At 44.6% G+C, this 12,924-nt stretch overlaps 1 protein-coding gene across 5 annotated transcripts in view; it reads left to right on the forward strand.

Annotated features, from left to right (window-relative positions):
• The first annotated feature begins 5,645 nt into the window (after positions 1 to 5,645).
• Pik3cg (phosphatidylinositol-4,5-bisphosphate 3-kinase catalytic subunit gamma) overlaps positions 5,646 to 12,924 on the forward strand; it is a 35,962-nt gene continuing 28,683 nt past the window's right edge. The window contains exons 1-2 of one of the 5 annotated variants that reach the window (XM_048415487.3): positions 5,646 to 5,723; positions 8,256 to 10,262. In XM_048415487.3, the coding sequence (XP_048271444.3) occupies positions 8,268 to 10,262 (1,995 nt within the window). In that variant the 5' untranslated portion in view covers positions 5,646 to 5,723; positions 8,256 to 8,267. Of the gene's footprint in view, positions 5,800 to 5,825; positions 6,161 to 8,255; positions 10,263 to 12,924 lie in introns of those variants that run through there. The other 4 variants (XM_048415486.3, XM_048415485.3, XM_048415484.3 and 1 more) reach the window with 4 other exon arrangements.

Here is a 12,924-nt window from a genome sequence, read left to right on the forward strand (position 1 = left end):
GCAGTATTAGTGGAGGCAGTCGGGTCTGTTGCCAGGCTAGGCTGACCCCCTACTGGGTTACATCTGAGCCTCACAGCTTCAAGGACTTGTCCAGTCAGTGAGGTGCAGAGAGTCCCCATATGGCAGCTAGATGTGAGACAGGCTGAAACCAGCGCCAGCTGCGCTGGACCCAGGCGCCTGCGCAATACTGGCATAGTTCTAGAGGCTCCCCTGGGGACCCTAACCTGGAAATAACGGCTGGTTGCCGTTGGAAGACAGGTGGTGCCGACAATTCCTCAGCCATCAAGGGTGGCGCTAGACTGGGTCATTCCTGCTGTCACAGAGGTCTATGCTCTCGTACGTAGAGTAGGTATGTCCCGGACTTACTGTAAAGTCAGAAAGTGTGAGAACACACTCAGGTTTGTCCCACTGTCATGCAGGCCTCTGCATTCTGCCAGGGGAGCTAAGAGACTCCATCTGTGAAGTCTACTCTGCACGCAGGTCCTCGGTTTCCACGAGAACTGAGTCTCACTGTGACGAGCCTAGCGCTGGGCTCCTAAACAAAGCAGGTGTTAGCTTTAATGTCCTGCTCCCCAGGTCATCTGCTTAGATGGAGGAGGCCTAATGTAATTTCAGCGGATCAGTTGATGACTATCAGTCTGATGGCAGTAGAGTTCCAGATGTCCTTCACTCGGGAAAACCATAATGGGTGACCTGGACCCCAGTTTCAAGAGTAAAGCCTGAACTCAGTTCTCCCAGTCCTTTGTGGCACTCCAGACGGCCTGCCGTTAAAGAAGGGATGATGCAGGCAATCCTTTCTGTCTTTCTCTGAACCTGGAGAGGCTGAGTGTCCTCTGGGCTTCGTTCTAGCGGGGTGTTAGAAAGAACAGCGCTCTGTAAGGCCTGCGCAGCAGCTGATGTCACAATGCTTCCAGAGCTCGGTGTCCATGAGTAGGAAGAACCCCACACATGAAGAAACCATAGCTGATTTGGAAACTACAGTCCCTTCCTGCAGTTTTGTCTGTCAAGGAATGTGAGGCAGGGCAGAGGGTAGACAAGTAGGAAGTAGATTAGAGAGGCCTGTGAAGAGATAGATAAAATCCTTAGCACTCTGCAGATGATCCTGAAGGCAAGGTCCCAGGGGAGTCCATGGGGAAGCGTTTACAAGGAGAAGCAGCTCTGGCTCACAAGGATTACGGGAGCAGCAGTTTGGGGTCTTTAAATTCAGGCCACGTTAACACGAGATCGTCAGACAGGAAGGGCTCTGAAAGGCTAACCTCTTAGTGTTACATCAGTCCAACGGGGCTCCCTCCTAATTTCACACTCTCTTCCTGCGTTCCATGTTCTGAGGCTGGAAAGCGATGCAGAGCGGAGCTTATGTCAGAAGATTAGAAGGAAAGACGGAGCTATTTGGATTTTAATTTGTCTGAAAAGGTTTGGGAATACCCCTCACTGGGCCTTAACATTCTTTTAAGTACAAAGGAGTCTCATGACCTTCCAGAAATAAAACTATTCATTATGCAAATATTTTTCTAAGTCCTTGATTGCTTTGTATCAAACCCTAGGAACAGTGAGGAACACAGCAGTCATTCATTAAAGAGCTTAAGTATCTGGTAGCCGTGAAGTAAGTGGATGCCTTCCCATGGGAGATGCGGTGACTGCCACTGACCAGTTACAGGGCCTGGGGTGGAACTTGGCCTCTCTGTGCCAGGTTTTCATCATCAGCAAATGAAAATCAATAGAAATCCTCTCCTTGGAATGTTGCAAGGGTATTGGCGGAGGCTGCTCACTTGTTCCCAGCTGTCCAGACCTGAAATAATTACACAGAAACTATATTATTTGCCATATTGTTTGGCCAATAGCTTAAGTGTATTTCTAGCTAGCTCTTACATCTTAAATTAACCCATTTCTATTATTTTATATTTTACCACAAGGCTCATGGTTTACCAGCAAGGTTCCTGCGGTGGCTTGTGTTTTTCTCCTCTGGTGGCTACATGGTCTCTCATTGACTCTGCCTACCCTACTCTCTCCTGCATCTGCTTGGAACTCCCACCTTGCCCTACTATGAACTGCAATAGACCCAAAGCAGTTTCTTTATTAGCCAATGGTATTCAAAGCATACAGAGGGGATTCCCACACACAAGGGTTACATGAATGAATTGTAAAGTACTCAGAACTGTGCAGGACATATACAGTCATAGAAAAGCTGATTCTTGTGGTTGTTGGTATTACTGTTATTGTGCTGACCACTAGTGAGGAAAACCTTCAAAAGTGTTCTTTGCAAGCAAGAAATCCCAGAGGAAGTTACCCAGCCTAAGCATCAGCAAATGGCCTGGGGGGTTAGGGGACTTGTGGTGGGGAGAAGGGAAAGGAAAAGAAAGTAGGGAAGGGGCAGAGGTTGCCCACACAGGTGGAGTGTGGAGGAGCCCAGCAAGTGAAAGCAGAGACCATTCCCCTTTGTTGTAGAGGTAATTCTGATGAAGAGGCAAAGGGTTAAGGATAAATAGTAATGAGACCAATGGGTCACGTTAAGGAATTTGAATTTTAAAAAATCCATTTACAGAAGCATTATTTCTGGGTATTTCTGAAGTTCCCCTTAAGCTGTGGTAGCAAAACTGAACTGAACAAAATCAATTTCTGTCGATCAGAACAGAAAATTAAGTGTGACTGATGCCCTCAGGCACCTGGCCTTAGCTACTGTAGATCTCTGGGGCTTGGTTAACAATAACTGTTCTCCTGTGGTGGTGGTTGTTGGGATTTGAAGAGGCTTACCTCAACCCACATCCCATGATAAGTTGCTTCTCCAGTGGCATTGTCATGTATATGAATGATCTGGACGGCTGATCACTCAGAGGATAACTCCTGATTAATTCAAACCATTTTAATAATTTTCCCCACTCCCCATTGGTTGGCTGAAGTATGGATGGGCACTTGCCACACCTCTGACCCGAGACCCAAGGGAACACTTCAGGGAAAGTGCTCCTCACTAAAAACAGAACACAAGCTGTCATGATCTTTTCTTGCTGGCTCTACTGTGACTCCCAGAATCACCAGTCCTGTAGCACACCCAAAACATGTAAAATATTACATAGGTATTATTAGAATAGTTTTGTTTTGTTGGAAATTGAAGATTTCTATCAGCTCCCTAAGAAGTAAATGGAGGACTGTGGTATTTCGAGCAGATTAGAGAGCTAAGAGAGATGAATTGACTTATATTAGCCACAAAGAATGAACAAGAACAAACATATGCACCACAAATGTCAGTGTTTCCACGGTGCCAGAATGATGACTGGACTACTGTGCCTACATTCTTCTGCATGATGCAAACAAAAATGCATCTGTACAACGCAACAAGGCTGTAAATAAGCTCTGAAGGCCAAGTGCGAAGAACATTCCTCACACTGAACAGCTAATTCTTCACCTGCTTCTTGATGAACACCGCCTACTGTGTTTTCCGTTTTGTGTCTATTCTGTCTTGTCATTCCCATGGTAGCTGGGTGTTATGAAGGATGGGGGTCTATGTATTTTTGACTTCTTTGGTTACTACATTTGGCATCGTAAGGCTCACAGAATGGACCACACAGCCACATGCTAGTAGAGTAAGGAGGAAGCCTGGTGACCTGCCGACCTAAAGATTCTGAGGACAAAATACCCTTATTAGAAACATGAGGCTCTGCATGGAGAAGCACCCACAAGTAGGGAGGCCTGAGGTGGGTCTCGTTCTTCTGCCTCAGAACACTCACCATGATACTAAAGTGTTAGTGCTATATCAGGAAGATCAGGGTACTTTTAATCCCAACCACAAACAAGCCTGTGATGGTCTAGTCATAGAACTGACAATATTTGCACAGTGAACTTAGCTGACAAGCCAAAGGAAAGGGATCCAAGAGAGTCTAGCATTTCTGAAATTGTGCGTGCACTTGTGCATACATGTGTGAAGTCCAGAAGGTCGAGAACTGACCAGCTGAGGGCTCCTCCAGGTCAGCACTCCCCCTAAAGAACTCCTGCTCACCTCACCTGCTGCCGTGAGCCCTGGAACAAACTGTGGGTGAAGCAAATCTTGGCAATTCTTCTGTTCTGAACAAATGAGGCTACCTTGAGACTTCTAAAATTGGTACTTCCTAAGGAAGTATTCTTACTGAGAAATATACTTTGGAAAGCTGAGTTGCTCCCTCTACTTATCTACCTATCTGGAAGACAGTCTTTGAATTAAACTTGCCTGCTGATATTGACTCTTAGACCACTATTTTAAAAAACTAAGACCTAATGGACCTGTACTATTTTTCTCATTGCTATGACAAAATACCCAACAGAAGCAATTTAAGAAGGAGAGGGTTGATTTCAGCTCCTAGTTTGAAGGTATAGTTCACCATAGCAGGAAAGGCATGGTGGCAGAATGATGTAGCTGCTGCTTCCACTGCCTCTGCCATCTGAAAACAGAGAGAGATGCATGGCTGGCTTTCTCCTATCCAGAACTGCCACCCATGGATGGTTCCATCCACATTTAGAGTGGGTCTTCCCATACTTCACTTAACCCAGTCTAGAGACTGACTTATAGCCGTGCCCAGAGGTTTGCCTTCTGGATTCTAGATCCTGTCAAATTAACAATCTGTATTAGCCATCACAAGGACTATGTTAGAGAAGACAACAGATCAGGGACTCATTGATCTTGATACCAGAGTAGTTCAAAGAAACTCACAATGCTGTACTTCTGAGGGGCATGTGGAGCTGCCTCTATCCTTGCTATTCCTGGGGCCCAACATGACACTCTAGTGGGGAGAGTAAGCTCTGATCTAGAGACCCCTGGGACAGAGGGGAGTTGGCTATGCTTAGGGTTCTATAAGTAATTGAGGTTACTTGGAAAATACAGGACGGCTTTCAAACAAATGATCTCCTCCATGTTCTTTAAGCCTATGGGAACTAGGAGCTGTTTCTCAGGGATTACAGCCTGATGCTGACCGTTTTCAGTGTCTCCAGCTTCCTCCTATTTTGTCTTGTTAATCAGTGCTCATAGTAAGCTCCACCCTCAGCGTACACCAGCACACACACCCCAACACAGCAGCAGGAGGCACACGCAAAGAGGCAGAGAGGCAGGGCTTTCAGTTTAAGGCTGTGATAGTTTGAGACCTAAATGGTCTGACACATACAGAGAGACAGAGAGAGAGAGAGAGAGAGACAGACAGACAGAGAGAGAAAGAGCGAGAGAGAGAGAGAGAGACCTCACCAATCTAAGGAGGTGAACTCACAGACATAACTCTTGCAAACATCCAGATAGAGTCCAACAGCCCACAGGGTTCCTCCCCACCTTGCCTGTCTCAGCACACATGAGAGTTTGTGTGAATTCTCAGAGGGTAACAGGTTTCACTTGGCTATTAAATCTTCTTAACAAGTTATGTAATATTGTAGCTGTGTAGGCTCCTTCTACTTATAGCTACACACATGCTTCATTTGTTTATGCCTTGGGTATATTTTTGGTTTGGATCTCCATAATTTGTCAGAGTCTCTCACAATTTTTGAAAAATTAATCCAAAGAGTGAGAAAAAATAGCGAGGTAAACACTGCTCTGTGTCCTGTTCTGCTCGCTCTGTGCTTCAGCAGGAAATGCATTTCTGACACTTTGAAAATGAGCAATCACATGTATAATCAACTTGGTTAAAACTTCCTTCCTGGTAACTGCAACACTTCCTCTGCATCTGGATATGAAGGGAGCCCCAGAAAAGCGGAAGAGCCGAGAGGTGCTTTGGGTAGGTTTGAATTTGTTTTGTTTTTATAGAGTAAACAAATGACCCTCCAGCACCTCCGCCTCTGGGGCTGTATCAGGTACTCCTGCTTTCTATAATTTGCTCTTTGTTCACTCTGACACGGGACAGTCACTTCCTTCTCAGCTAGAATATTTTTATCTGGAACCGTTGCCGGTTCGAGATGAGCCCACCCCTGAACGTCTGGGTTTCACTGTCTCACTCTGTGTAGACTGTGTATATCCACAAGGTTCCGGCAAGGGCTCGCAGGTGCACCAGCTCTTTCTGGTTGTGTTTGTGAGGAAGGGGGTGGCTTCAGAGCCCACGACGGGCGGTGCTCAGAGACTTACACGTACGTACTTGAAAAATTACTGGACAGACAGTAGTTTTTAAGAGGACAGAGCTGCTTAGTCCCAGCCATGAGGAAAATCAGTGAGTATTTGGTCAGTCTCTTTTCTTCTGCACCCTGTATCATGATATTGTATGAGTTCTTGGTGTCACTGTGCAGATACTGAATTATATTTGTACACTTAAATTTGGACATGTTTTATTTTAAGTTCATGTCAGTATCAATATAGCTTGTGGTTCTTTTTTGTTAGTTATTCTATAAAGTACCAAAAGACCAAAAGAATCCTTTAAGCTGCAGAAACAGTTGTTTGGGACAGTTGGTTTCATTTATTTGCTAAGTATAACTTCAATATATTTTAAGAGGAGGGAGTTTTGACTTTAAAAATAACAACTCAAGAATTGAGGATAAGTTGAGATCCAATGAAACTGTCTTTTATAACTTTTAATCAAACACTCCTTTTTGGTATATAAAAAATATTCCACTGTTCTTCAGAAAAATGCTAATTATGGATCTCATTAACATCAGTTAGAGAGTAAATGATATTTTCTGAAATATTTTGTTTCAATGTTTGAATGTGGTTTGGAGTGTAGTACCAATGTAGCAATGCTTATATTAAATTAAAATGTTTTATGAATCATTTTTCAATTTTAGGTTTCTGAGCATTTCAATAATTATTAATGGGTTCCTTAGTGGAAGAGGCCAAAATTATCCACAAATGCTTTGTAAAACTTGCTAATTGTTAAATATTAAGTTAAGGATAAATACTTACTAAATATTTGCAGAAAAAGTGAGTAATATGAGAATAAATTTGTAAATTTCTGATACAGAAATGAAACTATTAGGACAAAAAGAAACTGAATTAATTTAGGGTCTAAACAGAAGTTTCATTAAAGGGCAGAAATCTTGTCTTCTATCTGTGACTCCTCTATTTAAAGAAGAAGCAGGTCAAACCAATTGATTCAGTTAAAATTATCTAAAGGTTCATACTGGCAAAGTCCAGGTTTGGTGATCCCTCTACCCTAATACAGTATTGACAGCTAGAATGTTCCACATTCCACGATTCAAAATGTTATGTGCCTCCAAATGGCTTTGATTACAGCCTTTACCAATTTTGCGATTTTTTTGAGTTTTATGAATGAAATGATTGGCTGTCTTAAGTAGAAAGAAAAATGAAAAGGAAAAAAAAACAACAGGAAGTTGACTAAGGAGAAGACTCTGGGTTCAGACAGTTTGAAAATAGAGAAGATGAAGCAAGATCGGGTGTCTGAGTTAGAGAAGTGTGAGAACTAGAAAGGAAATGCCTCGGCTTGTTTTCAAAGTGATGTTCAGATGCTCATGTTGCACCTTAGACACCATGACTCCATCCTTGTCTGTATTGCTTTGTGATGGATTTCTTGGCACTTACAGACAGTTACCATTTTGAGCCAGTAAATATCAGACATGGTGCTAAATGAGTGTTGTACATGCTTTGTGCACATGCGTGTGAGTGTGTTATTTGTGTATAATGTAACCATATATGTGCGGAGTTACACCTGCAGAGGTCAGAGGAGACACACTCCACCCGCTTCCTTTCAGTCAGAGTCTCTCAATGAACCTGGAGCTAAGTTGGAGGCCAATAAGCCCCAGTGATTTTTTTTTCCCATCTCCGATTTTCTCCCTTCCAACACACACGGACAGACAGACAGAAACCACTGGGGTTACTGGTCCATGGGAGCTTACATGGGTAGTAGGATGTAAACTCGAGACCTTATGTTTGTACAGCGAGCACTTTTATCCACGGAGCCATCTCTACAGTCCCATAGTGCTTTACAAATTTCTAATTAAAACATCTCACACACACACACATACACACACATACACACACACACACACACACACACACACACACACACATCTACAGAAAATGTGCCAGTATGTATGGATCAATCAATCAAAAAAAGGAACTACCTTATTTAACTTTTGCCTCCACCCCTAAGTATAAATAACCAAAATGACAGATAAGTAGGAGATTAAGTAGGCCACATCATCTAAACAGTAAGTGACTGGCCGAGAACCACGCTGTGAAAGACAGCACTGTACCCAGCTTTCTTGGTCCCTCTAGGCCTGGTGCTCCTATCAACACCTTCTCTCAGTCATCGTAACGGAATCTGCAGTCTGTCTCCTGACAAAGCTGTTTTCTCCACTCCCAGGTCGCTTAGGGCATGGAGCTGGAGAACTATGAGCAACCGGTGGTTCTAAGAGAGGACAACCTCCGCCGGCGCCGGAGGATGAAGCCACGCAGTGCAGCAGGCAGCCTGTCCTCCATGGAGCTCATCCCCATCGAGTTCGTGCTGCCCACCAGCCAGCGCATCAGCAAAACTCCAGAAATAGCACTGCTGCATGTGGCTGGCCATGGCAACGTGGAGCAAATGAAAGCCCAGGTCTGGCTGCGCGCACTGGAGACCAGCGTGGCCGCCGAATTCTACCACCGGTTGGGCCCGGACCACTTCCTCCTGCTCTACCAGAAGAAGGGGCAGTGGTATGAGATCTACGACAGGTACCAAGTGGTACAGACCCTAGACTGCTTGCGCTACTGGAAGATGATGCACAAGAGCCCCGGTCAGATCCATGTGGTACAGAGACACACACCTTCTGAGGAGACCCTAGCTTTCCAGAAGCAGCTTACCTCCCTGATTGGCTACGACGTCACGGACGTCAGCAACGTGCACGATGATGAGCTAGAGTTCACCCGCCGCCGTCTGGTCACGCCTCGCATGGCAGAGGTGGCTGGCCGTGATGCCAGACTCTATGCTATGCACCCTTGGGTGACATCCAAACCTCTCCCAGACTACCTGTCAAGGAAGATTGCCAACAATTGCATCTTCATCGTCATCCATCGGAGCACCACCAGTCAAACCATCAAGGTCTCCGCGGATGATACCCCTGGCGCCATCCTCCAGAGCTTCTTCACCAAGATGGCCAAGAAGAAGTCCCTATTAAATATCCCAGAAAGTCAGAGTGAGCAGGACTTTGTGCTGCGGGTCTGTGGCCGCGATGAGTACCTGGTAGGCGAAACGCCCCTTAAAAACTTCCAGTGGGTGAGACAATGCCTTAAGAACGGAGATGAAATACACCTGGTGCTCGACACGCCTCCAGACCCAGCCCTAGATGAGGTGAGGAAGGAAGAATGGCCACTGGTGGATGACTGTACTGGAGTCACAGGCTACCATGAGCAGCTCACCATCCACGGCAAGGACCACGAGAGTGTGTTCACGGTGTCTTTGTGGGACTGTGACCGAAAGTTCAGGGTCAAGATTAGAGGCATTGACATCCCTGTCCTGCCCCGGAACACCGACCTCACTGTGTTTGTAGAAGCTAACATCCAACACGGACAACAAGTCCTTTGCCAAAGGCGAACCAGCCCTAAGCCCTTCACGGAGGAAGTGCTCTGGAATGTGTGGTTGGAATTCGGCATCAAAATCAAAGACTTGCCCAAAGGGGCCCTGTTAAACCTTCAGATCTACTGCTGCAAAACGCCAGCACTGTCCAGCAAAGCTTCTGCAGAGATGCCAGGCTCGGAGTCCAAGAGCAAAGCCCAGCTTCTCTATTATGTGAACTTACTGTTAATAGACCACCGGTTCCTGCTCCGCCATGGTGACTATGTCCTCCACATGTGGCAGATATCTGGGAAGGCAGAGGAACAAGGCAGCTTCAATGCTGACAAGCTCACGTCTGCGACCAACCCTGACAAGGAGAACTCAATGTCCATCTCTATCCTGCTGGACAACTACTGTCACCCCATAGCCCTGCCTAAGCATCAGCCCACCCCTGACCCGGAAGGAGATAGGGTCCGAGCTGAAATGCCCAATCAGCTTCGCAAGCAACTGGAGGCGATCATAGCCACCGATCCACTTAACCCCCTCACAGCGGAGGACAAGGAGCTGCTGTGGCATTTTAGATACGAAAGCCTGAAGCATCCAAAGGCATACCCTAAGCTCTTCAGTTCCGTGAAGTGGGGACAGCAAGAAATTGTGGCCAAAACATACCAGCTGTTAGCCAGAAGGGAAGTGTGGGATCAAAGTGCTTTGGACGTTGGTTTGACCATGCAGCTCCTGGACTGCAATTTTTCCGATGAAAATGTAAGAGCCATTGCAGTTCAGAAGCTGGAGAGCCTGGAGGACGATGATGTTTTGCATTACCTTCTCCAGCTGGTGCAGGTAGGCGCTGGGGAGGTTAGCAGGAACTGCTGTCTCAGAGAACGGATTTGCATGTGTACAGGCACCCCCTACAGCCTTCATCCCACACCCTTTGTTCGGTTTCATGATCAGTCAGACCAGAGCTGATGAAGCCACGCCAAAAAGTTGTAAACGCTCTCATTGACATTTTTTTTCAGTGTCTTTGAGGGTTTGCCAGCAAGCTTTCGAAAGACATCAGTGCCGTCCTTCACATTTTAGGAGAACTGCCCCAGTGGGAATTATGTTGTCCTCATTAATTATCTTAATGATGAGTTGAAGTTGTTGCAAGCTTCCTTATGCCAAGGCTCCAAGTGATTTACATATACTTTTTGTATATTGTGTCATTTGATTCCACCATTAGCTATAATGGTGGTCAAATTAGAATTTGGGTTTGCATTTTATACATATGGAAACTGAGATACAAGGAGACTAAGCTATGAGCTCAAGACCACACATTTTTAAAAAGAAATGGATCGACTAACCCCTGGCCTTAATCATGTTCACATCCACCAAATATTCTGCATGAATCTAGCGGCAGGATAATGCAGGCTAGAGAAATTTTAATCTCTGTCTATGCTTATTACAGTTCATAGAACAACATGTCATATCCCGGTAACATCTTTTAAAAGATTTTCTTAATTCTTGAGAATTTTATACAGGTATATATTGAAATATGATCATATATAACCCCTAGTTTCCCTTCAAATTATCTTCTGCCCTTGTTAATATCTCTCTCTCTCAAGTTAATGTCCATTTTTTTCTGATAACTGGTAAGTCCAATTATCACTGTCCATGTGTTTATGGGTGTGCAGCCACCCACTGGAGGAGCATGGGAATTTTACCAGTGGCCACATCTTCCAGAAAGCGTAACTTTCCCTCTCCTGTCAGCTCTCCACTGCCAATAGCTCCTCAGCAAGAGGCGGGCCTAGAGGCCCTCTACCCCAACTGTGATAGACATGGGCTGCTTTGATCCTGTGTGTGTCGTGTACAGGTAACCACAGTTGCTGTGAGTTCAGGATGGCTTTGAGGTCGTTTTATGTGAGGAAATGTCATGCTTAGTACTGTACTCCTATGGCTGGGAAAGTCATAAGCCCTAGGGTAGAACTTGCTACTGTTATTTGGCTAAGTGGTTATGCTGGGCAGAATCTTGGCAGCTGCCCTCTTTAAACAGGCATGGGACTGTGTTTCACTCAGTACCCATGACGCTCCCTGTGGTCTTGCGGGGTCAGCGATATGCCTGTGATTTAGCTGGGCTGTCAAAGAGCTAAGAAGCAAGAACACTGCTCATGATAGTAGTTCTCAACTTACGTTCTATTACTTGACACAGGAAAGGAAAGGAAAAGCTGAGATAGAAAGGGTATTGTACAACGCAGATGTGGTTATTCCTGAGTTCAACAACTTCTTCAGTGAGAAGACATATCCTCCAGATTTTCTGCAGTGCACACGTGTGTGTGTGTGTGTGTGTGTGTGTGTGTGTGTGTGTCTTTGTCAGCTCGATTAAGTGTCCATGTGTTTAATAACAAATTATGAAAAGGGCTTCTGAAAAAACCATAGAGTACTATGAGTAGATAGGGGGTCAGGTAGCACTTAATTTTGAGTAATGCATCTAGAGAAAGTTCTGAGTAGGTAATACTTGATCTGACAATTTTTCATTAAAACTTTCCAAAGTAAACTTTATTGGATTCAAAGATAAATAACGTTTTTTCTTGGAACTGCTTTGGGTGAAAGAGGTCAATTGGTCTTATAAATATTGGATGTGTGGGTTGAAGTTTGAAGAGTGGTGCTCATTTGTGCAGCGATTTGAAACATTTCAGCCCCGACTAAATGACTCACTGTTGGTTAAAATGGTCCCTTGGTTGCGATCTGCATCATTGTTGTAGAAGTGAAACACGAAGAAAGACCAGCCCTAGAGTTAGAAACTTACAGCACAATTTAAAGTGAGCTCTGTTGACTGAGAAACCACATTCTCAGAACTCGGCTTAAGTGCAGCTTCTGGGGCACCTACTTGACCACACCCAAAAGAGGCACTTTTGAAAGAGGGACTAAGTTTGAAACACTATAAGGTCAGTATTGATAGGATCTAACTGCAAACTCAGAATGAGAACTGTGAATGTACCAAAAAGACTTCAGGCTCCAAAATACGTGCTGGGGTGGAAACGTCTTCTGTTCTTTGGGGGAAAGAATGACCATTCCTATTTATAAAGGAACTATTCTAAGATAGTTAATTTTAGAGTTATATACATGACCTACCTTCTAACTTAATATACGCATTAATCGTTAAATAATACTTGTTGCTTTTAAAACTATTAACTATTTAAAGCTTATTAAAAATTAAAACATGAAAAATAACCAGGCACCCACAAAGGTTTAGTTTACTTTTTTTCCATTTTACTGGCTATCTTTATTCAATAATAGAGCTATCATTTCATGTATCAATATCCAACCCAGAACCAACACTGTGAAGATGACCAAACACTAACAATAAAGACAATCAGGGGTATTTGATGCAAAGATCTGTGCCACAGCTTGGCAGGTAGGGACTGCTTTTACCTACAGTAAGAAGGGAGGAGTTGCCCGAAAGGGAAGCTATGGGGCTTCAGGACCTTCACACTTGGCACTCAGCTGCATCTAATGTTCCTCTCTT

Source organism: Myodes glareolus, chromosome 11, assembly GCF_982192425.1.
Source record: "Myodes glareolus chromosome 11, mMyoGla1.1, whole genome shotgun sequence".
NCBI classification, from domain to species: Eukaryota; Metazoa; Chordata; class Mammalia; order Rodentia; family Cricetidae; genus Myodes; species Myodes glareolus.